The following is a 25,570-nucleotide window of genomic DNA, read 5'->3' on the forward strand; positions in this document are numbered from 1 at the left end:
GGGGTCAGTTCTCCTCTGACCAGACGAAACCAGTAGTTAAATTCCAGGCTGCAGCAAAGTCAGATTGTGCAGAAGAATCATCTGTTTCCTGTAGTCTTGTCCTGGTGGTCGTCTGAGACAAGGTCTTTACAGGGGATCTGTATCTGGGGCTCTAGTTGTCCTGGTCTCCGCTGTCGTTCAGGGATGTAGAGGTCCTTTCTAGGTGCTGATCCACCATCTGGTCTGGATAAGTGCTGGATCCGGGTGACTGCAGTGACCCTCTGATCTGGATACAGACTGGATCTCGTGGCTACGGTGACCTCGGAACAAGAGAGAAACAGACTAATGTTAGCGTAGATGCAACATAAGAATAAGTACATGAGGTGTTACTAATTACCTGTTATGTCTGTTTTTTCACTGTGTTGCACGTTACCTGCCAAAACTCAAAGGGAATCGCAAATAATTTAACAATTTACTTTAGCCTCACATGGAAAACTGTCAATTTTTGCTAGAGGTGGTAACATACTATGGAGCCAAATGCTTTGAACAATGGAGGTTAAGGCACTACTAAAGGCAGCTGCCGCTCCGAGAGATGCGTGTTAAAGAACAGACAGTGCAACCCGGATCTCCCTATATTCTTGGCACCTCACACAATAAATAATTCTGTCATTTTTACCCCAAATGCAACTACTATCCCCTGCTAACAGTTAGAGCCACATGGTACTATTGGTCAATATTCACCATTAACCAAATGCTTTTCACCTGAGGAATAAAATATAGGGTAAGATGCAAATAGGTAAATAAGAGTAGAACTGCAATGTTGTTTTGCTGACGAGCATCAGAGTGCATACAGTGAGAGATTAGGGGTAAAACTACAGAATATATCCCAATAAAAACATGCCCCATAGTATAGTCCCACGCTTGACACAAATTGACAGCTTTCTGTGTAAAGCATCTGTAATTCAAATGTTTTTCAATTGCGTTTGGACTATGTCACAATGTATGCGTCCACATGTGGAAAAATGCAATTAAATATACAATTAGCAATTTATTTGGAAAATAGTCCAGAATATCCTTACCTGTCCATTGATTATGATCAATGTCTGAGAGATCTGCTGGCATTTTTAAATCGCCATGACAATTGGATGGGGTTTTGTGGACTCTGCTGGGTTAAGGAATTCCATGTTTGTTCCAACCTTTAAAATAAGGAAAAAAAAAACAATTGTTATATATATAAACAGAATATGATATAGTGATTGGCTGAAAGGTGTGCTTTCAAACTGTCTAATCAATGGGATGTTCCAGTTATTATAAATCACAGTTTTATGTTAATATGCTGGCTATATCAAACACACACAGTCACTGGCACAGATAAGGGAGATCACACTGCATGCGCGCACACAGACATTTCTATGACAAGTCACGCAGGTACGGGGTTACTCCGCAGCTTTAAAACAGTCCATATATAAACACTTATAGATGTACCAAAGTGATAAGGACAAGTCAAAAACACAAGCTGGAAAACTGGTATAATATGATGTTTACGCTGCTAAATTAGGTAAGTTACATTCTGAACACAAAGTTAGCTTTAACTATAGCACGAAATACAAATATATGTGCGTTTAAGTTACGTAAGGGTTAACGTTAGTTGATTATAACAGACAAGCAATTATGTAAAATGTATAATAAACACGAACTTACCGTTAGACGCATCAATAAGACTGCACTCAACGAGTTATTCTCTCACAAATGTATCCATGTGCTTTTCTGACAGGAAAAAACACATTTTGAATTATAATTTGTATGTAAAAAGACTTTATAAACCACAAAAGCATCAAAACACCTCACTAACGCGTCCTAAGTCAATCGCTGTGCGTGCGCGCACTTTGAAATGCCCTGAGGCGTCGATTCTTTTCCGGGAAATTTGTTCGAGAATTACTGAACCGGTTTATTTGAACTGGATCGTCGGTTCTTTTAGACCTGCAGTCCGACTATATTGTACGTAATTTGTATGATTTACATGTCGATATGGACAACTGCAGGCGTTTAAATTAGAGCAGAAAGTCGTATTCACTTTTTGAACTCATTTGACTCACTTAAATGTTAAATTCGCTTTTCAGTGTCAGAAACGACTTTTTCCTCTATTTTCACAGGTATTTGCATATTTCAGCCATCCGTCACAGTCTGAAACTTAATAAAACTATTAATCTGTCGTCTCACGATTATGCGAGTCGCGTAACGTAGGTTGGCCGTTTGAGGTACGTTTAACAGTTCATCATTTAACGTAAATAATGTTGGCCTGTAGACGTTTAACAGTATTGTTGCCGCAAAAAAAAAGTTATAATTCTGCCAATTTAAAATAATTATTAATGAAAACATTAAATAAACTTACCTTAAAACAGTTGAAAGCCGTGGCTTTGCCCCGTTGTTCTTCCAAAATGACAGTTGGGGAGCGATTTAAACATCTTCAAGGCGCGTTAAATAACCCAGCGCTGACCTGAAACAACCCAGCGACGCAACCCAGCAGGTTTAACCCAACACCTGGTAAACTGAAACTACCCAAAAGTGTTTAAAAAGAAATAAAATAACCCAACAAAATGACCCAACAGACTCAACCCAGCATTTTGGGTTAAAAAATAACCCAGCCGTTTTTAGAGTGTATATAATGTTTAACAGATTAAATAACGTTTGTGTGTGTATCCATTGGTGAGGAAGAGATGTCATGCTAAATTCCTCCAAATCTGTTCTGATGAGGAAACAAACTCATCAACATCTTGGATGGCCTGGGGGTGTGCACATTTTCAGCAATTTTTTATTTTTGTGTGAACTATTATTATACAGACCTATTAGTTTACCATTTGTTCAGATTAGTCCAACTAGTCAATTTTAACAATATACAGTTTACACGTTCCTTCTTATTACAGGTAAACCATCAACACATTCCTGCGCTGGAGCCAAGCAGCAGAGATGAGCACATTTCCCAGACTGTAAAGAATGCGCACAGAGTGCTAAATCTTAATCCTGAGAAACGGCGACTGATCTGAGCTATAGAAGACATATCCTGTCTAAAAAATTAGAAAATGACCTTTATTAGCTTCTTTCCTGTAGAACAATTCCTTTACAATCAAAACTAACATTGGTTTCAGTCCACTGGCAACAGATGCTGCATTAGACCGCTCTCTGGGGACAGAAGAACAACTCACAGGAAGTTCAGAGAGAAGCACTGGCCAGTGTGTAACTTTTCTGTCTGGACCGTGCCAAAACTCCAGAGTGAGAGACTAATTCTCTTAGCAGGGTGTTGTGTTTGGCACGGGGACCTGGAGCAGACGGATAAGACTTGACACGTTGCTCCTCGCAGGGAGAGCTGCCCCGAGAGGAAGCAATCTTTAACACTGTCCAACAGACACTGAGAGAATCCACCTAGATGGTGAATGACCAATATGGGGTTTTCAAACATTTTAAAACCCATTTTATATCCAGAAACTTTTCATTGACCTTCTCACTTTAACAATTCAAAGAAAATAGGGCTTTCGCACTGCGTAGTTCTAGGAACTAGCCAGAGCAGGGTTGTTCCTACAGAACCAGTTTCTCCCTCGTTTTCCTGGTTGCATTCACACAGACAACAGGAACTCTGAAGCAGCTGACAGCAGCGTCTTTATTAACACCATTTACAAACATCAACAACCGGTGAAAGGAAACTTTTGTTGTGTGTTTTGTGATAACGGAGATGGTATGTAAATGCACAATTTACTCGCGATTGAAAGAGGAAAAAGTTGGGCTTAGAAACGAAATCTGTAATATGACAACTTGCGGTGTTACATATCGAAGCTGAGAAAAGAACGCGACACTGCAGACAACAGGTAAATGCTGTTATCAATGTTTTCAATAGGGCCTTTCACACCGCCGGAACCTTTTAATAGTACAAGATCTAATTGTGGAACTACCCACTTTTAGACGTTTTCGCATCGCCGGAACTAGGTGTGATTTTAGTATCGAACTGCCTTTTTTCGAGAACCAAATTATCTCCTACTCTGGGGCAGGGTTTAACCAGCACAACTGGTACTAACTGTGACGTAGACACTGATTGGCCAGACGCATTCGAAAACTCCCTCACCCGCCATCATTTGAAACATTGTTTAAACATACTGTGTACTTGTGTCAACCTAGTTCGCAAGTATGGTGAACAGCGATAAATGTACAGTCGCTGAAGTGCAGGCACTTGTAGCAAGTGTAGCACTGCCAGTTATCATTGGAGATTCTTAGTCCTCCTTTTTTCATAGTTTGGCTGGTCCTGCGACTTATAGTCAGGTGCGACTCATTCATCCAAATTCATTTGACATGAACCAAGAGAAATGAACTAAGAGAAAACTTTACCATCTCCAGCCGCGAGAGGGCGCTCTGTGCTGCTCAGTGCTCCTGTAGTCTACACTGAAGACAGAGCACCCTCTCGTGGCTGTAGATGGTAATGTTTTCTCTTGGTTCTTTGGTATAAATAAATGCGACTTATAGTTCAGTGCGACTTATATATGTTTTTTTTCCACATCATGACGTATTTTTGGACTGATGCGACTTATACTCAGCTGCGACTTATAGTCCCAAAAATACGGTACATGTCCATTATTTTAAAACCCGTGAGACACAACAAAACCACAGCTCAGATCACAGCGTCCTCCATCCTCCTGTTGTTAAGGTTCTTTTTCTTTGTTAACGTTGTTGAACGCTGCCCACAAATGACATCGCTGTCGACCGGCTTAGGTCACATCCTAGTACACACTGTCAGTGTGAGTGTAACCCTTTAAATGGTTCTGGGAAATAGTTTGCGAAATGTCGTCTGTACTGTACATTTAGTTCTGGAACTAAAGCGGTGGTAAAGGCCCTAATGTTCATTGAGTAAGTATTTTTACATTCCAGGTAACCGATGTTTCGTATGTGTTTAGCCAATCAGCGTACACTTTCTTCTGTGGTAGTTCCTATAGAACTGTTTTAGACTCTAATCTAGCTCCTCCAACCAGAGTTACTATTAAAACTGCTCCTAGTTCCTGCGATGCGAACACGACAAAGAGCAGAAACTTTCGCCAATAGGTGTAGGAACTATGAAAGGTTCCTCCAGTGCGAAAGCCCCTAATGACAAATAAATCTGTCTTTAGTACAGTGTAATTTATACTCAGTCATTTGCTTTATATTTTGTATCATTGTATGCTGCTTTGATCATAAAAGTGGTTGTCATCACTGTATACAGTACTTTAACATTTCAAATAAAATGTTATAAAGCATTGATTCTTCTCAGAGCTGTTTTGGTTTGATGCAAGATTTAAAACTCTTTATCAATTCAGTGTTTCATAATTAATATCTGAGGGGAAAATGAATTTGAAATATACATGCCACTAGACAAAATAAATGAGCTGTCACTATTTCTAATCCTAGTGATTCCCATCTTTTTGTAGCTTGATTTTATAGTTCACAATTTTTTTCACAGATCGATGAATCTCATTTTTAGAAGCATGTATCTAAATTATAATAATAAGATTCAATGATAGCAAATGTATGACATCATTTCAGTTCCACGCAAAAATAAAAAAGTCATAATATGTTGAGAATAAAGTAGTATATGCATAAATAAAACAAATCATTCTTAATTTTATATTGCTATGACTTTATTCCCAAAATAGTAGGACAAATGTCCTAATTTTAGATTTTTTTTTTAAAAATGGTACTAAAATGCTGTAGTGCAAATCAGACATGCATACATTTTCTGAAATTAAACCGATATTTTACACAATTAAAAGTCACCAAATCATCCATTAACAAGGCTATTAGTAGATTTTGGAGAAAATGCCAAAAATGGTCAAATATCATCAGAATTATTTGCCTGGACAATACTGTATATAGATTCATTACATGTTAGAACAGGTGGTTTGTTTTTGAAGCAACTCAAGCACTGTGGCAGGCACTGATGTATTTTTGGTTCAAGTGAAGGAGTTCATAACACAGCTGTGTTCACACAAACCCTAATTTACCTTTTTTTGTGAGGAAAACTCTTGTTAAAGTATGTTAACTTGAGCTTATGGACAGTGACTGAATGTAATCACACAAGATAAATGTGGGAACATGCTGAAGTACACTGTAATCATTAGCCAAAACCCTTATGAGGGGTAAAAATTAAGCACCAATAGGAGAATGAAAACAGAAAAACAGGAATCACTTTAGTTCACTTTTTTTCATGGAAATACGATAAGGATGCTAGCTAGGAAGTGAGCCAGAGACAAAGGGAGAAGTAGGAGTGTGTTGCTCTCTTTTTGTGAAATTTACATAAACTCTCAGGGTGGTCTGACGTTTCTAGAAGAAGACGTAAACCTGACATGACAGTGTGTATGTGTGTGACTGATGCTCATGTATGTTGTGCAGCAGGCTCAGGACAACAGTGCGTTAGCAGCTATGGGGAAAATATGTGTCAGAGTCTATTTGTGTATTTGAGGGCTAAAGCCTTAGCATACTTGGTCGTGTTCCAATTCTCAGATGCAGCAAGTCTGTTTAAATTCTTTTCAGTGTTATGTTATTCAGTATGTACGTTTTTTACTCAACACTCAGCATATATCATCTGCGTTGTACTGGCATTACAACCATGACTAGAGTAAGATGTGATAGTTCAGCAACTAAGTCTATCCACTGACTATCAAATCATAAGACGCTATTCAAAGGGATAGTTCACCCAAAAATGAAAATTCTGTCATTAAAGGGATACTCCACCCCAAAATGAAAATTGTGTCATTAAATCACTTACCCCCATGTCATTACAAACCTGTAAAAGCTTTGTTCATCTTCGGAACACAAGTTAAGATATTTTGGATGAAAACTGGGAGGTTTGAGACTGTCCCATAGACTGCCAGGTAATTAACAGTGTCAAGGTCCAGAAAAATATGCAAGATATTTTAAGACATTTTGATTTTTCAATAAGTTTTAATTAGTGGTGGGCCGTTATCGGCGTTAATGTGCTGCGTTAACAGGAGACTCTTATCGGGCGAAAAAAAAGAACATCGCCGTTAATCTATTATCAAAGTTGGGTTGGGAGTCTATACTACGCGAGCTATGATGACTTTCACCTTGATATTTTAGGGCGGACGTATACCTAGCCGAATCTGTTGGGGGACGAAAACGAGTCTTTAAACCTGTGTCTGTGTGTATGCCTACTGTGAAATTACCACATCAAACGTGACGTGCTAACATGGATGCAGCTAAGATGCTGCCAGGTTTGCTTCAGTGATTTATTTTTTTTTTTTTAAGAAGCTTCCCAATGGAAACCTCGACAAGACGCACACCTGTTTCACACATACTCCATCTGCAGTGCGTATGCAGTCCGTGTGCATTACGTATGTGGTGCAAAAACTCATACTCACTGTGCTTTCAAAAAGGACGCGTTTGCGGTCCGCTACTCAGTACGTAAATGATCGCTGCACTGCTGCAGACGCAACGCTCCTGGAACGCACTGACGGACCGCAACCGTGTGAACACTGGAATCCGTTAACATGGTGCGTAAAAAATATGCAACGCATACGCACTGCAGATGGAGTATGTGTGAAACAGGTGTAAGGTTGTTTGCACCTTGTGCAATGTGGAGTTCGTTTACAGCTTTCTCAAGCACTTTGTGCATTTTGGAAACAGGAGATGAGCCCCTGGTCTAATGCACCACCTGTCTTGAGAAACCCCTTCTCAAAGACTTAACGTTACCTTTAGTCATTATTTTATTTTGGTAGCACACATGTTCTGAATACCTTTGGCATAATTCAAATGAGCCTTTTTAATCTAGATTAATTCCAAGATTACAGTGAGATTAATCTAGATAAAAATTTTTTATCATTTAAATCATCAAAAATGTACATTTCTAATGTAAAAAAATAAATATATTATTATTATTAATTTATAAATATCATTGCACTGCACAGCCTGCATTAACTTTGTAATAAAAAGGTCAAATTACCTGATATTTTAAGAGACTTGCAAACCTTGATGCACAGTCAATCAGTGGACATCTCTGTGATATTATTTCCTGTTTTTTGTTATTTTGCATTTTGGTTTGACCACATTATTATTTAAATGAAATATAAAAAGGATTACGCCAAGCTAAAAATATATTCAGTGTAGAAGGTCCATTTTTTATTAATTTAAAAGTGTCACATGATTGATTTCTGTACAAGAAACCTTGGCTACTATTAAGTGGACTTTGGGGAAAATATAAAATGCTAATAAAGTGTTTAAAAACATCAGAAGATTTACTGCGAAATTCCAACTTTAGTTTCTCATTCCCTTCCTCAACAAACACACTCACTTTTGCTCTCTCTCTTAATCAAGCAGTGTCGTCCGCCGTTACCGGGTTCAGTCCAGTCTCTCTAAGGACACACGAGCTTGTTCTGCTACTGGGTCTTCACAGCACACCAAGCACCACCTGCGAGACCATCCATTAGAAGAACGACAATGTTTCAGCTGTTCTGATTTTCCACTGTTGGCTCCACGATTTGCTGTTCTTAAAGCACGCGATCTCAAACTGACAGCCCTGGAAACTCTGGAAAATGTATGACTATTAGGCAGCTTTTACATGTTTTTGGTCTTGTGAAATTCCCACAGTGGAGGTTCATACTGTGTCTAACGCTCTTGCAAGGTCGGTTTAAGTCATCTGTGGCATTTCCATTACTTTATTTGCACAGTAAGCCATTTCAAAGGCTGATCCATCTACTCAAATCAAACACAATCAGTCTGATAATGTATCAGTTCCTTATGGATTACATTCAATATTCTATTCTCTGAACTTTGACAAACTAAATGTATATACACACACACACACACACACATCTTAGTCAGGATTGATTTGACATGGAATGACCTAGTACAGAGAAACTATAAATCACCACCCTTCTTAACATAAAAACAGTTTTGGGAGCCAATAGCCAAAGGAAAGCATTAACAGACGTCTAAAAGACAGTCTTAATCACTACACAAATGATGCTTAAATACATGTGTGGGCCAGAACCATCATCGCTTGCTGAAATTATTAAAAGTTGCTGTTATTTGAAGATGATGAAACAGATCACTGGTGAAACACTTTATGAATCACACTTACTGTCACGTGTAGCTATGGAAAGCACATGACGCAGGAATAGAAATATAAAAGATAGTCCTTTAACACCCCTGCAATCTGCTTGAGATATACTTATTTTAAATATATACAACATTTCAGGGGGATAAAAAGTCTCAAAATTGCCTCAGACACGTCTACATGCCATTGTCTCTTTTTTTTCCCCTGTCTTATATTTGACTGATTCATCTGTGGCCAAAATCAACAACGTTAGATAATGTATAAGCTGTATTTGTGAAAGTTGACTACAGTATGGGTTTGTCTTAAACGGCTGCATGTTTTCATGTGTTGGAATGCTAAAGAACTGCATTGATAATGATACGACGAGCGAAACCAGTTCTTTGAGTTTGAAGCCTTAAAAGTGTGAAGTCATTTTGCTTATGGCGTCTTTTCTGTATAATGCAATATTCATTTTACAGAAAATAATGAAGTATTGCTCAAAAGATGACACATTGCTGCAGAGGTCAGGTCACTGTATTATTTTAGTATTATTTATAGTATACAGTATACTAATATTTTGAATAAGCTTTTATTGATCATTTTTCATTTTATTTGTCGTTTTGTTACATGATTTTTATTTTTTGTTTATTTTAAATACTTCTATTTAGCCTTAATTTTTGTATTTCAACTTCAATAGTTTAAATATTATTCAAAGTTTTATTTTGTTCTAATTCGTTTTATTTCAGATTTAGTAATTAAAGGGATAGTTCACCCAAAAATGGATGTGAGAACCAAACAGTTGATGGTAGCCATTGACTTCTACAGTATTTGTTCAATACTTCTTTTATGCTCAACAGTATAAATAAACTCATACAGGTTTGACACGACATGAGGGTGAGTGAATGATGACAGGGTGATGTGCTAGTTTGGCTTCTGGCAGGCCGGTGATATTTTTCAGTCTCTTCTGCTTTATTTGAGATATAGAGTTAGTTTGATCTGGGAAGTGATCAGAGGTTGTATACACAAACATGTTTTCATAAGAGGAACACACAGTCCAGTGACCCAGAAAGGAACCTGTCAGAAGTCTAAATGAAACGGAGCAGAAGCAAAAGTCAAGTAATACACAACTGGCGAAAGCTGAAAAAAAAAGAGGAAAATCCAGACACATAGCAGTGCATTATCACCAGAACTCATCTTAAAAATTGATATAAAGCAGGCGTCCAGATTCCTCCAGTCCATAAAACAGGACACTCAGAAACTTGTACTTTCAGGGTTCTTATGGGACATATTAAGCAAAGTTATGATGTGTACTTTTGCCATTGGTTTGTGGGAAACAAGCTGCCACAATAGAGCTGTTTGGTGACCTGGATTTAGAAAACTTAGAATAACTAAGTAATGCACAATCCCATAAGCAGACCCTGTGCTAGACTCCAATTCCCTAACAGCTTTAATGCAGCTAACAGCATGAATGGGCATTATGCACTCCAACTTATTTAACTTCAGTAATGTAATGTATAAGGAGGAGAAGAGGAGAAGAACCTGAAGAGCTTATAGGGTGTCACTGTGACAGAATTGAGCAGTTTCTATTGAAGTAATGTGAAACCCAGTGTGTGTCAACTACCGAAAAACACATTTTCAATACAAGACCTTTGCACTCAGATATGACCTCAACCTTGAAAGCAACCTCACAGTTTCAAGCGTCCATATGGCGATTCAAGGAATTTCATTCCTTTAAAAAGTTCCTATTCGCCATGAACGCCAATAGAGAGATTAGGGCTGTGCAAAAAATCTAATGCGATTTTCATGTGCATCTCATCAGTAAAGATGCTCCTGTAATTAGAAGTATACAGTATCTCCAGCACATGCGTTCAGATCAGGGTTGCCAGGTTTTCACAAGAAATCCTGCCCAGTTGTTTCTCAATACTAGTCAATCGCGTTTCCTGGAGGTTCCCCGATAAAAATTGCTTTCCGGGATTAAAATATCAGTTTTTCGGCAGGGTTGCATTGGTAAAATTTGCATTTTAGGGGTTAAGTATAATTTTGTTGGTATTGTCGCTTCGACCCGCAGACATGAAAAACAGCCACAGACTTGGCAACAAAAACTTGCCAATAACGTTATATTTAGCCCCTAAAATGTGAACTTGACAATACTTGAACATTTTTTGTGAAACTGCTTCAGAATTCACATTTCCAGTATGGATGTGTGTAACTAACATTGTCTAGCAAAATGTCCAAGTATCATTAAGATCCTCCTTTTAATCATAAATTGAAAAATCCCACAACAAAAAAAACGGTGGTGAAATAGTCTTCCAGGTTTGGATGTCACAGCTGCAGCACTCGATGTAAATTAAAACCATTTCCAGAACAATTGGCATGCATTGTCAATGATTTGATCAAATCTCACAATATCTAACTTTATAAGCACAGCTCACTGTCCAGACCCTTCAATATTAGCAACAATGAGCCCTTTGTAGTAAAGATATGGGTATGCAACCAAGATTAATAGGGTTCTTTCAACAGATCGCACTGTCATGAATCACTCGACTCATATGATGTGCACCTAAGAGAATATGCCTTCAGTATTGTGTAGGACCGACAATAGCGAGCTAATCTCAGTTCTGGTTTCTGTTATTTCTTCTGTTGTATGGACTGAGACACACTGTAATATATCTCCATGGTCCACAAATCCACAGAAACAACAAGTTCCTAGAGTTCTGGTCTTTCTGAACATCTCTCAACAGATCAACAGACAGCGATACCTCTAAAAAAACAAACCAATCCAAATGTGGCGCAGTGAACAAATGTATTAATCTGTCTGCATGTTTCACTAATCTTCAAAACGTGTTGTGCGAGACTCAGCATGCAGACAGTCCAAGAAATGGGTAATCCATTGGAATGAGGTAAAAATTGCCCAACATGTTTATTCTGGGTATTATGTCAATGGACATTGGCCTGAATGAGGAGCTCAATGACCAATAACACAAAATAGATGAAGAAAATGTGTTGGACAGGTTGTGTGCCAAAGTAATTCTACATTATTATATTATTATTACAAAGGCTGACCAAATTACATAAAGGCAAATATTTATTTTGCTAACTAACTTTTAGCCACGGTGGAGCAGTATTCACAAGAGTTTGAACTTTATCATAAGCCTTTCTTTCTCTTGGATCCGATGTACAGTGAACGCTTGGGTTCTGACTGACTGAGGAAACCTGAATGTTGGCTTGTCAAATAAATCTGCAATGAATTTATTAAACAACAATATGATGGTCAGTATGGGTCAATGGCATCATGCAATTCAGTGATCCTCTTCTATGATAAGAATATTTCATTGAATTAAATTAGATTAGATTTTTTTAATATAAGTCAGGGCAGTACAACAGTTTTGATATCATAATGGGAAAAAAGTATCAGTAAATAAAAGAAATTATTGAAAGAAAACCAACTTTAATATTACAATATTTCATTTTATTAGGAAAAATTATATATATATTTATATATATATATATATATATATACCAGCATGAAGAAGAAAAACACGAGGGCCAGTGTATGAAGGCCAGATCGTCTCACCAGATTATTTGACATTTTATGACAAGGCAAGGCAAGTTTAGTTAACATTGTAATGTCATGTGGTGCGACTCCCCAAAATGCAATAATATCCATAAAATTAATAATTTAGAATATACATAAAATGTATAATTTTGTAAAAAAAAAAAATAATAATATGAAAAACATGTATTCAGGTACTTTTTATTTGATGGTTAAACAGCCGGGTCATGTTGTGTTTGCATCAATAAATAAATATATCACCAATCATTAAATAAACTTGCAAAAAAATATATAAATTTAAGAAATTATCACACGTTTAAAATTCAATAATTTTTTTTTTATATTTTCCTTTAACACCGACACTTGTATACGACACTGACCAGTATAAATAGCAGGAAACAATATTAAATCAGAAGAACAAGTACAACTGAATTCCCCACAGAATTAGTTTGTTTGCTCTCTTTTGTAATCGATTGTACTTTTATTACTTCCTCTCTGAAGCTCTTTTGTACGCGGAAAAAGATGAGATTCAGGGTTTAATCCAGGCCTGTGCAAACCTAATGCAAACATACAGTACCTACTGTAAAAACCTGTTTCATAGGATAAATCCATTGGGATTACAGTTTATGTCAAGTATATAGCATCTGATCAAATACTAGGGCCCAGAATGCAATCATAAGTCAACCAACTGAGTACTTTTTTCAAACATTAGAGAATCAGATTTATGTATCAGGTTAATAGCGCTCTATTTGGTCCTGACCTTTCTAATGAAATAGCGTAATGGCATTTAATAAATCAAATCATGAAATCGATGTGTGTAAAATCACCAAGGTCACTTGGAAATGGCAAGCAAATGTTTCTTTTATCTTCTGTGGGTTTGGACTGTTCGTCAGTGTGTGATTTGTGAAACACAAGCAGAAAAAGACAGGCAACCACCTACAAGCCAAAAAGACTGGCACTGCCAAAGTTATCAGCTCATAGTGTTTTACACAAAAGGAAGTAGAGGAGATAATAATAATGATTATTCACAAAAGGTGATGCTGGAGAGAGCAGATTACATCCTGTTGACATTTGTGATATAATGAGGTTTTATGATTATGAAAGCGGGCATATTAATATTACAGCCTGGAATGAAGATCAAGGCCTTTCCATAGAAACACAAAAGATTTAGACTAACTGGGGCAACTGAATGGGATTGGTCAGCTGATACATTCCAATGAAAAATATTTTAAATTGAAGAAATATCTTAAATTGCATTACTTAAACACAGCAATACTATTAAAAAAAAACACACACACACACAAATATTCTCGTAGCTTCATAAAATTACAGTTGAACCAATGTCGCATGGACTATTTTAACACTGTCCATTTAATGATGTCTGGGCCTTGAATGTGTCTATGGAGCAACAGAAAGTTTTCGGATTTCATCAAAAATATCCGAATTTGTTTTGTTTTTTATTGTCTTGGAAGGACATGAGGGTGAGTAATTAATAACAGAACATGACATTTTTGGATTAACTATCCCTTTGAGATTAATTATGTTGATTATAATTATTAATTATGACTGATAACAAATGCACTCTGCTCTGAAAATTCAAAGAATCTTACCTTTAATAATATATACACACACATACCCACACACAGTGGGTAAAGAAAGTATTAAACACCTCACATTTTTATTTTCTAATAATATTTGAGAAAAAAGCTCTACAAAAAGGCTCTTTTTTTGTTCCCGACTTCACATAAATGACAAACAATATTGAGTTGCCATGATTGAAATACATGTATGGATGGGAATTCACTACAAATTCACTACAAAGTGGGGCTGTGCAAAAAATCGAACGTGATTTTCATGCATATGTCATCAGTAAAGACGCTCCTGTAATTAGAAGTACATCTCCAGCACGTGTGTTCAAGATCAGGGTTGCCAGGTTTTCACAACAAATCCTGCCCAGTTGCTTCTCGAAACTAGTCCAAAATTGAGTTTCCAGGAGGTTCCCCGATAAAAAATTGCTTTCCGGGGTTAAAATGTAAGTTTTATGGCATGGTTGCCTTGGTAAAATTCGCATTTTAGGGGCTAAATATCACGTTATTTGTATTGGGATCGCGTCGACCCGCGTACATGAAAAACAACCACAGACCTGGCAACATTGGTTAGCATTTACTACACCGAGCCGTAATTCACTGACAATCTACACAAAATAGATTTTAAAATCGGTGGCGATTCTTTGGCGATTTTGAAAGCGATTTTGTGTTAGTTGTTGGTAGACTACGGCTCTTGTGTAGTAACTGCTGCTCCACCTGAACCAGTGTTGCCAAGTCTGCGGTTGTTTTTCATGTCCGCGGTTCGAAGCTACCCCAATACCAATAACGTTATATTTAGCCCCTAAATTGCGCATTTTTTACAAGACAACCATGCCAAAAAACCCCCGTATATTTTAACCCCGGGAAACAATTTTTTTTATCTGGGAACCTCCTGGAATCGTGATTAGTTTTGGACTAGTTTTGAGAAGCAACAGGGCAGGATTTGTTGTGAAAACCTGGCAACCCTGATCTGAACACATGTGCTGGAGATAACACTTCTAATTACAATAGCGTCTTCACTGATTAGATGTGCATGAAAATCGCATTCGATTTTTTGCACAGCCCTACTACAAAGTGAATTTAGGAGCAGCAAAGACCAGCTGGTGTGCTAAAGGATTGTTTGAGCATCATGGCAAAATGCTCGTATCGTGTTCTCCCGATCCCTTCCTTGTCATCTTAACCCATACATTCTTCTCATGCATTCCAGTCAGCCGATTAAGGAAGCGCATCCATTAGAAACACATGCGGTGTTTCAGGGTCACGAGTAATGACTTGTAATGCCATCACTTGTTTATGGCAGACTGAGTGAGATGCCGGATGTAACAACAGCGTGAATGAAGCTTGTTAGAATGGTTTACTTTGTGACTTCTTGAGACAAACTTTAATTTGTTGTTTGACGGCTCTGTTTTAATCCACAGAGGACGTAATGAGGCTTACTGTAAACCTGTCACACACATCAGAGCGAAACCTTGTCATTTGTGGGCCGCTGTGTGTAAACGAGCACATTTCTGTGAAAGGCAGGTGTGACAGGAGTCGTCACATGCCAGTTCTACAGCTTTGTCAAATAAGAGGCCGCTGGCGGTCATAAAGTAAGACTGAATGAAGGGTATTGTGACAGGTGTGTGAATGACTTCACTTCTGAATTTCTGAAAAGGCTGTGGTGGAAAACTGTTTGCCACATGTTGTTGCGCTTACATTCACTGACAATGAAAAAAATACATACACAAAAGCAGACCTCACAAGAGAGGGCCTGTCACTCTTCAACAGGGCCAGCGGGAGGGGCGGCCATATTGAGGCACATCACGATCTGATTCGGGGAATCACAATCTGTTTCCAAACTGAGTCTTAAGATACATTTTTTTCTTATTAATTAATTAATTTGTTCACAGACCTTAAATATCATTTTTATTTGTGCATTTTCTAATGAAATTACTTATAAGTAGGCTACTTTTTAAAATAATTACAAATTAATAATAAATCAGAACAAATGTTAACAATTGTAACACCTAAATAACAAACAAGCAAATATAAAGCAAAGCGTTTACAAGCGGTGATAAACAAACGTCTTCTACTGCACTTTGTAAATGTATTTGACAGCGCCATCTAGTGGGCTGGATGTGTGGTTGCAGAATGACACCGGGACACGGGATGGCAAAGCCTGTGATTAGGGTTGCAAAAAGGTGGAACATTTTCAGTAAATTTCTGAAACATTCACAAACCATGGGTGGTGTATCGCGTTTTTTCGGTTTGACTGAAATTTTCTTATGTTGAGAATCTACGCAATATTGCATTCATTATTGCTTTTGATGAATACGGAATATGAACATGATATTGCCGCTCCATTTGAAAGCAGGTGATGGCGATTTAGCGGTAATCAAGGAACCAGATTTACTGACTTGATGCGCATGGTCATATCATTAGATATATCGCCCAGCCCTTGTTCAGATGCAACACTGACTACGTTTACATGCAGCCAATAACCCGTTCAAAACCGGGATATTAGCAATAACCCGGTCGCGCACGGCCATGTAAACACCGGCAAAAACCCGGATATGCTCATATCCCAGTTTTTAAAAACCGGGATATTATACCTGGGGTACCCCTTTTCTAACCCGAATATTTGGTCTTGTAAACGCGTTTCAGCATATCCCCATCAAAATGTGTGTTCTGCGCATGTTCTATTCACAAGGAATCTTGGTCTTTTGAGTCTTTGGATACAGGAAGAAGAATCGGAAATGACGCATATTGCGTATTACGTCCAGACGCTAACCGTGCGTCGCTGTTTACATCGGGATATTGGCGACTGATTACACATTCCATGTATACAGGAGTAACTCTCTCTGCTCACGCATGTAAACGGGTTATCCCGAATGTTTCAGAAACCCAAATAGTGACCTTAACCCGACCATAACCCGAATTTTAACAGCATGTAAACGTAGTCACTGTCCCACCTAGATATATCTGTATTTCAATCAGCCGATTGTACTTTATGCAGTAATCTCTTAGTGAGTATGTACTGCAGCCACACCTGATTTCCCCCAATACTCTGTTCTGGCGTGCCCTGATCCTGTCTGCAGGTTATAGCATGCAGAAACCATGTCTGCACCTCCACCTTCCCTCAAGCTGACAGCCTGCTTGAATGAATCTGGAGATCATTCTGGTTCCTGCCTCCTACTCTCCACGTCCCAGATTCGCTGTGTTATACAACAGCAGCCGGATGTCCGTCAGCACGTCTACATACACACTATGATGCCCGCCAATTCTGTTCTGTTCAGGTTTTTTTTGGCTCTAGTGACTCAGTGGAGAATCATGCTTCGTGTGAAACTGAGTATTCCTCCAGGAGCTGATTGTTTCTGTAGATGCTCCAGTCACTTTCTAACTGGAAATAGCGATTTTAGAGGAAACTAGACAGAAATTCCTTAAATTCCTTTGTTAATGTCTAATACTTTATTTAGACAAATGAGTAACTTTAAAGTCATTTTACTGTAGTTTTTAGCAAAGCTATATGTGATTGCAACCAAAAGCAGAAATGCTGTCTTGTGTGACATGTTCAGAATACAATACTAGCGTACTAAGTACACATTGTATACTACCTACTACTTTTTTAAACAGTATGTGAAAAACTACTTATTAACCAATCATAAATCTTTCAAACAGTAGAATGCTATATTATTGTCACATATCTTCATCACACTGCACACTATGAAATTCAGTTTAGTGCATATTATTTTACATTTTTATAACTCATTATGTATATAATAATCAAAGTAAATGTACATAAATTATTGGTATTTGGCATGATAATGTTTTGCTTACTCTTATTTGGCTTTTAAATGAACAGCATTAGCCTCTCTGCTGCCCCCACCAGGTCTGGAGCATTATGGTGTTTACGTTATGTTACAGACTGTACAGTATACATCTACATTTATTCATTTAGCTGACGCACATTGGTGTCTCACAGTGGATTCAAACCCGGGTCTCTCACACCAAAGGCATGTGTCTTATCCACTGCGCTAACACCACCCCATAAACTGCACAAGGGCCTATTCCAATACCTAAACTTGTGCCACTTGAGGGAATTAAGAGCACAAGACTGTCCTAGGACTGCTAAATGTCTAAACCCATACTATAGGTGCATCTGGATTTTATGCAGAATTATTGTATAAACAGTGTTGTTCACACTGAAAATTCCAAAAAGCAAAAGGAAACGGATGATGCACTTAAATAACTGAGAAAAGTTAAGTGTGGAATGTGGGACACTTCTTGCACTTAACGGTCATAGCTTTAATTATGAAGCAGAGGGGAAGGAGCTAACAGATTCTGATTATTAATGACAATATAACCTTATTAAATTCACACAGTACACAGTTAAGTACATAGTGCTTAAATTCTTAATGCATACATGCATAGTGTATAATATGCCATTTGGGACACAATTTATCTCTTATACACTGTTAGAAAAAGAGGTACAATAGAGGTCCATTTTTGTTCCCTAAGGTACAAACTTTGCATATGTACCCTTAAAAGTACAAAAATGTATCTTTAAGGTACAATTGTGCACCTTTAAGGTACAATTATGCACCTTCCATTGTACATTGTGAGCTTTTCGAGGTGTAAGGTACATATTTGTCCCTTACATATTTGTACCTTAATGTTTAAATATAAAATGGCAGGAATTAGTGGATGCTGAAAATGTCATCTCTCAATATAGAAACACAAGTTAACCTATACTATCAAACTCAATAATGTCAAACTAAATTAACTGTGAAGTTTTGAGATATGGGCAAAATAAATCAGAATGTGTAAAGTTTTGAGATATGGGCAAAATAAATCAGAATGTTTTTTTTTTTTTTTTTTTTTTTGTGAAGTGTCCCTTTGAATCATTTTTAATCATGTTAATGAGGATTATGTAATAATTTATATTCACAAACAGTATTGAAGAATTTGATTTTCAAACCATTTACCCTATTTATATTAGAATAAAACAGACAAATAATTGTTAATGCTTTAAGTTGTGTTCTATTGAAAGGATCTAGCTACAGGCTAACCAGAGTTTGACTCGGCGGAAGCATAAATATTGCAGCGCGGAAGGATACATGAGTGAATCGACAGTGATCCAACTGTCAGTCTCTGTCAGTGTCGATCAAAGGTGGGAGGATGGCCCTTCGACATTTATCAACGGAGGATTTAATCACGGAATTATTTATTTTGGGGATAGAGGTCACTGAAGAGGAGAAAAGTAAATTCAAAGGTAAAGTATTTGAATTTTTAATCAGTGTTTGTGGTGTTAATTCAAAGTTGGAAGTTAACTTTTACTGTTAATGTTAGTGCTAGACAAGTTCATACTCTAAGTCAACATTAGCTAGCTAGACTCACGTTGACGATTGCCATTATTAACGTTAACTAGTTAACGTTAGTTAAAATATTATTATATAATAATAGCATAAATAAATATTATTATTATAAGTAGCAGTACTATATTGGCTACAGTTCACCATCGAGCTAACGTTAACTTCTCGGCGGCAAAAACGCTTCTCCAACTCTGCAGCCGAAAAGATAACGTTAACGTTAAATATTAAAATATTTCAGAACAAAAGACTAATGGGCGGCAAAAACGTTTTTTTCCACATCATTATAGCTTAGCTGTAAAACTACTGCGTCAGAGTTGGATGAGAAGCGTTTTTGCCGCCGAAAAATCTTTTGTTCTGACTTATGTGAGCTAACGTTAGCTGGACTGCGTCAGAGGAGAACGATTAAAAAAAAAAAAAAAAACTTTTTGCCGCCCAACAGTCTCTTGTTCTGGAATATTTTAAAGCTAAAGCAAAGCCATTTGGGCGGAATGTGACTATCGATAGCCAGTGACTGTTTGAAAGTATGATTTAGTCTTTAAATATGCGGTTTATTTATAAAGACAGCGTCTATTTAAAAAATGTGTTTCGCCGATCTCGGAGACATGAGCTCCACATGATCAGCGGGAGCTCCATCATCATGTATCCGCCGAGAGCAGCCTCAGCTCGGATACACCTTCTGACATTTGCCGCTGGCTCTGATGTCTCTAGTGGTTCAAGATAAAATGTAATTCGTTTGGGGTAAAGCGAAACGTTTCTTATCTTTGTCCTTTATTCAATTAATCTATTAATATGTTTATATATATATATATATATATATATATATATATATATATATATATATATATATATATATATCGTTAGGTCCTTTTTATTCCTGAAATATGAACTTTTGTCATGAAGCTCTGGTTGACTGCTCACTGACAGCATCAGTTGTTTCTCCATGTTGAATGAGTGACTCCTAGCAGGCTCCTGATTGGTTAACGCGGCGCGAATTGAAGCCCAAGTTCAAATTTTTCAACTCGGGCGGCAGACGCGAATTCGCGTCAAACGCTTAAATGCACAAAAAGCACCATTCGCGCTTAACGCGCGTATCGCGCGAAACGCTCAATTCGCGTCATTCGCGCGAACTAGACTCGAACTTTTTCCCCATTGACTTACACTAACGTTACAGTCTGCCTTTTTAAATTGTTGTATGTTGTTACCAAAGTGGTGGTTAACATTGCTGTTTTTCTTTTCTCTTTTGTCTAGATAATGATGTTGATGGAGAAGCAGTGGACTCTGGATTGACTGAGAGGATGATTTCATGCCTCTTTGAAGGGTCGTTTAAGAAGCAAGCCAAATTCAACTGATTTGTTCAGCAGTGGAAAAAAAAGCCTGTGAAGTACATTCAGAGAAGGCTACAGCACATACATACTGTGTCAATGATAAACAGTTTGTTAGAATGGGGCATTTATGTAAAGCTGTGTTGCGAGGGCTGTAGAGGGTTGTGGATGAGCTCAAAGCTTGTGTTTTTTTAATCCAGAACACATCAAGTGTCATTTAGTTTATCCGTTATTTGACTCTCTTTACTTTTGGTGGTCTTTGATTAAAAACTCATGTTTTTCTGCACTATATTGCTGTTCTTATTAGTGATGTTCAGGAAATTGAAAGAAGGAAAATATAAATGGTTACATTGTATTTATTCTCTGATATCGCTGTTCATTTTGTTTTTGGAGTGGCAGTAAGTTGTCAGTTTGTCAGTGAAATGCTTCTTAAAAAAAATTAATTAATTATTTTTAATGTTTTTATATCAGACATGACATCCTAAACATTGTTACATTTTATTTTGGGTTGTTACATTGAATGGTTGTGAGATGAATTATTATTGAATCTGTGAATTAAATTTCCATTTAAGGACTAAAATAAATGTCTTAAAATTCAGTTTGTTGTTGTTTGCCTTCATTTTCTTTCACTCCTTAGGGAATAAAAAGGAACTTTTTTGCCACCTAAAGGTACAAAATGGCTTTGTCACTGGGGTGGTACCTTAATGGGACAAAATTGTACCTTTTTCCAGAGGTACTTTATTGTACCTTTGTCTAAGGTACATTATTGATCCTCAAAGGTACAGTATTGGCCCTTAGAAGGTACAAAAAAGTAAGGTACAAATTTGCTCCTCTGACTCAAGGTACAATAATGTACCTTTGAGGGTACCACCCCAGTGACAAGCTTTTGTTCCTTAAAGGTACCGTTTTGTACTTTTTTTTCTGAGAGTGTACCACTCATTATTTATCATGTTCAGAAATGTACAAGATTTCAATAAATTAATTAGATATTACATATAATTTAGGGGTGCATGATATTTTTATTTAAAAATGTTAAAAGCTCTGTTAAAAAAATGACTTGCATTTTTATGATACTATAAGTGTGTCACACCGAGTAATCAAAAATTTTAAAAGTGCCATTCATGCTCCCACTAAACATTTGGGACAAATACCTGAAATACTTTGATCTGAAATAAAGAGAAAAAAAAAGCAAAAATGAAACAAGTGTCTGAATGCACTGAATGTAAAGGACACTTCATGACAACATTATTCTATCCATCCATTCACCATTCTTGTCCCATTTAAGGTCATGGAAATAAACAGTCACTTTTCACCTGAATCTACTGTCTGGCTCTTCTGGTATGGTCCCTAGAGTGGGTTAGTACTTAAGCATCAGTGAAGCTGGGAATACTGGATGTCTGCCCAGAATATCAACCCCTCGCAGAGACTCCACATCTCCACAACCCTGCTGCCTGCCTTTCAAAAGTCCTTGAAGCCTCAGAGGCACAAAGAGGAAGAAAAGGGCAAAGCACTGACAGTTTGCTGGATAAATGTCTAGTGCATGATGGAGTACTGAATATCATTGCTGTATAATGAAGTTCACCACGCCTCAGTGTCTGACATGGAAGATAACAGATGAACTGAACTGATGGAGAACAAGTCCAGTATCTCCTGTGTCCTTCTGAACAATCATGTATGATGACGGATCTGATTCACACGACCAGCAAGAGATGAGACTCACCTCATCAGAAATCATCTGAAGTGAATCTGCCCGTGCTGAAAGCTGCACATGTGCCCACTGAACTACATAAACCAAGACTCTCACTGCGCTGAGAACAAATCCAACCAGTTTATATTGCCACAATTCCTGCTAATAAATAGACCACCAACGCTAGAAAATAAAGAAATAGTAATTAAAATGACCAAAACCAGACTTTATTTGTTCTATGTAAGAATGTCCTGGTAAAAATATCATAAAAGTCTTTTGAAGCTATAAGATAAACAGACTAAAATTCTTCATCTAGTGATTCAATTACAACTGTCTGATTCAGAAAGCATATTGAAATAACTGTATCCATCCAATTGGCAAATGAATCCGATTATTATGTTTTTTATAGGGTCAGCCGTTTCATAGAAAGCACAAAAAGATTGGACTTGGCTGCTTTACTCTCATGAATGCTTCAAGAAAATTTGAATAACAAATGATTAAATTTCACTTTAGTTCCCTTACACTGCAATTATATGGAAAAGAGCAACTAGAACATTCTCCAGAATTTCTCATATTGGATTAAACAGAATGAATATAGAAAGTATTTACAGGTTATGTACAGGTTTGTCTGTAAGCATCTTCACTTGCTCTTTTTAAATCACTCAAAATGTATCTTTATTCTTTGTCTTTAATGTATATTAATTATAAAAATTACCTCACTGTAAAGAAAAAAAGAAAAAAAAGGAAGTTGCTTTTGGAAGTTGAAAATAGAACAAAGACTGAGACGGATTTAAAAGATTAGGATTTCTAATGTCATGTTAAAGCAATGTGTTACTTGCCCTTTCTTTGTAACTGTTAGTGAAAACCATTCTTCCCTCAGTTCACGTAGCAAATAATAATAATTTAAAAAAAAAAAGGTTATTGAGAGAGTGAATTAAAATGAGAAATACTTAGATTTATAGTTGTTTGGGATTTTTTTTTTTTTTAAGTCATCTTGAGTTCCCTTTGGAGTTTGGAAGTTTGCTGAGGCCATGGTTGAGAATCAATGTTTTAATTCAGTTCTGTCCTCTGTGAAACTTAATAACTAGAATAAACATCTGCAAACAATAATTAGCTTGTTTAGTTATTGCAAACGAACCAGATGCCCTGAAAAAAAAGAGCGAGTCTGCTGATGACTATTATGATTAACAATGACTACTAAATGACTGTACTCTGATCTCAGATAACACGATACAATCTTAAGTATCAATGACTCCAATTAATTTTTCTGTAGCTTATTAATGTGCATATGCATCATACACGCAAATATGCGGCAGAAGGGTGCGTCCTTCAAAACGCAGCCCATTAATTTACTGTAGTTCATCCCATTTCCAATTACAACTACAGTGATAATTCACGTTATTCACAGAAACAGATGACCATAGCCTTCATGAATCATGTAAATGCAGTGTCTCTGCATTAATAATCCTGATACTTGGCAACGCCCCCTTCATGACTTCATCAGAACATCATCACTGCATTCTCTTTCATCTGATGCTTTTGCATTAGGAACAACCGATTAATCTCATGTAAATGCCTCGCACAGGATCCACCAACAATTATACAATAAAACAGCCATACTGAGACACTGCGGCTAAGCGTGTCCTTAAAAAGCCCTCATTCATTCAACTGGTCCCTGAAGAACACGGCGATGGTCTCATAACCTAGAAAGACGCCAAGCGATGTCCCAAAAATGATGCCTATGTAGCCAGCCTGTGCAGTGTTTTAAGACAATATTGTTATAGCCAACATTAAACAGAAAAACATTAACCTGATTTAAGGCACGTCGTGTTATAAAATTAAACCAGATCCCCAAACAAGCAACCCCATCAGCGGCGTTTTAAAGCGAATCTGAGCGTTCACATGCAGACCGGCGCCAGCTGTGTTCTCACCTGAAGCGGGGCGAATCTTTAATACATTCCTCAAAATCCACCGTCATTTTTGCTGTTATTCCGTCTTTCAGTTAAAAATGTTGCATAGCATTGCCGGTGGCTGTAATACGCCAAAATGTGAAAGGCGAGTGTATCCCTGTCCCCAGTAAAACAGTGACACCGAGACACACTGCTACAGATCTGTGTGGGTCAGTTTCAGCGCTGCGCGAGCTAAGGGACCGTCAACAAACACGCGGCAGAACAATATAAGGGAGCGTCCTCCAAAATGCATCCCATTTATATTTTTACTGTAGTTCATCACATTTGGGATATTTGATGTGGGTGTGTGTATTTATTTCAATTATTTTTATTTCGTTTAACACTTTTCAGTAAGGGCACCTTAATGCATTCGTTCACAAACAATAAGCAACAGCCTACATTGTTATAGCATTTATTATTGTTTGTTAATGTTACTTCGTTTTAGTTCACAGTGCATTCAGTGATGCTAACAGATACAACATTTAATTTGAATGTTTTTTAATACATCATACAATTATTATCAAACGCTGATATAAATATTTACCAAGATGTTTGGAATCTGTAGAACTGTAGAATACATTGTTAGGTCTACTGATAGGTTAGATAGATTTATAATATTAAACTGTGCTTGTGTGTGTGTGTGTGTGTGTGTGTGTGTTTGTTTGCGTGTGTGTACATACTAGCAATAACTCAGTTCCTTTATTTATTGAATTAAGTATATATAAAGTATACACTTCGTTCAATATTATTAATATTATATATATATATATATATATATATATATATATATATATATATATATATATATATACAGGGGTGCACATAAGTAATCCGCAGGTCCGCACGTGCGACATGAATAAAAACTGCGTAAGATAAATGTTCTGAGAGCGCATTTGCGTACCGACATGGATGACAGCTGTTAATACACAATGACCATTTTAGATCACAAACTGTACTATATAAGTTTTATTTTCAACCTGAAAGCATAAATCTATGCTATGCCATGCTAAGCACAATGGAAGACTGTGACATTCATCCACTGACACTCTTTAATCAGCAGCAGTGATAAATCCGGA

At 37.2% G+C, this 25,570-nt stretch overlaps 1 protein-coding gene and 1 long non-coding RNA gene across 7 annotated transcripts in view; one reads left to right on the top strand and one right to left on the bottom strand.

The window, feature by feature from the left end:
- The window catches only part of acap3b (ArfGAP with coiled-coil, ankyrin repeat and PH domains 3b), an 81,073-nt gene extending 56,388 nt beyond the window's left edge, over positions 1-24,685 (bottom strand). For 5 of the 6 annotated variants that reach the window (XM_026242479.1, XM_026242478.1, XM_026242477.1 and 2 more), the window contains exon 1: positions 24,477-24,685. In XM_026242479.1, the coding sequence (XP_026098264.1) occupies positions 24,477-24,523 (47 nt within the window). In that variant the 5' untranslated portion in view covers positions 24,524-24,685. Of the gene's footprint in view, positions 1-8,302; positions 8,644-24,476 lie in introns of those variants that run through there. The other variant, XM_026242482.1, reaches the window with a different exon arrangement.
- Positions 17,987-21,456, top strand: LOC113069401 (uncharacterized). Its single transcript, XR_003279718.1, has 2 exons — positions 17,987-19,436; positions 20,785-21,456. It is a non-coding gene; the product is annotated as an uncharacterized LOC113069401 (long non-coding RNA).
- Positions 24,686-25,570: the final 885 nt, after the last annotated feature.

Source organism: Carassius auratus, unplaced genomic scaffold (genome assembly GCF_003368295.1).
Source record: "Carassius auratus strain Wakin unplaced genomic scaffold, ASM336829v1 scaf_tig00001591, whole genome shotgun sequence".
Lineage (NCBI taxonomy): Eukaryota > Metazoa > Chordata > Actinopteri > Cypriniformes > Cyprinidae > Carassius > Carassius auratus.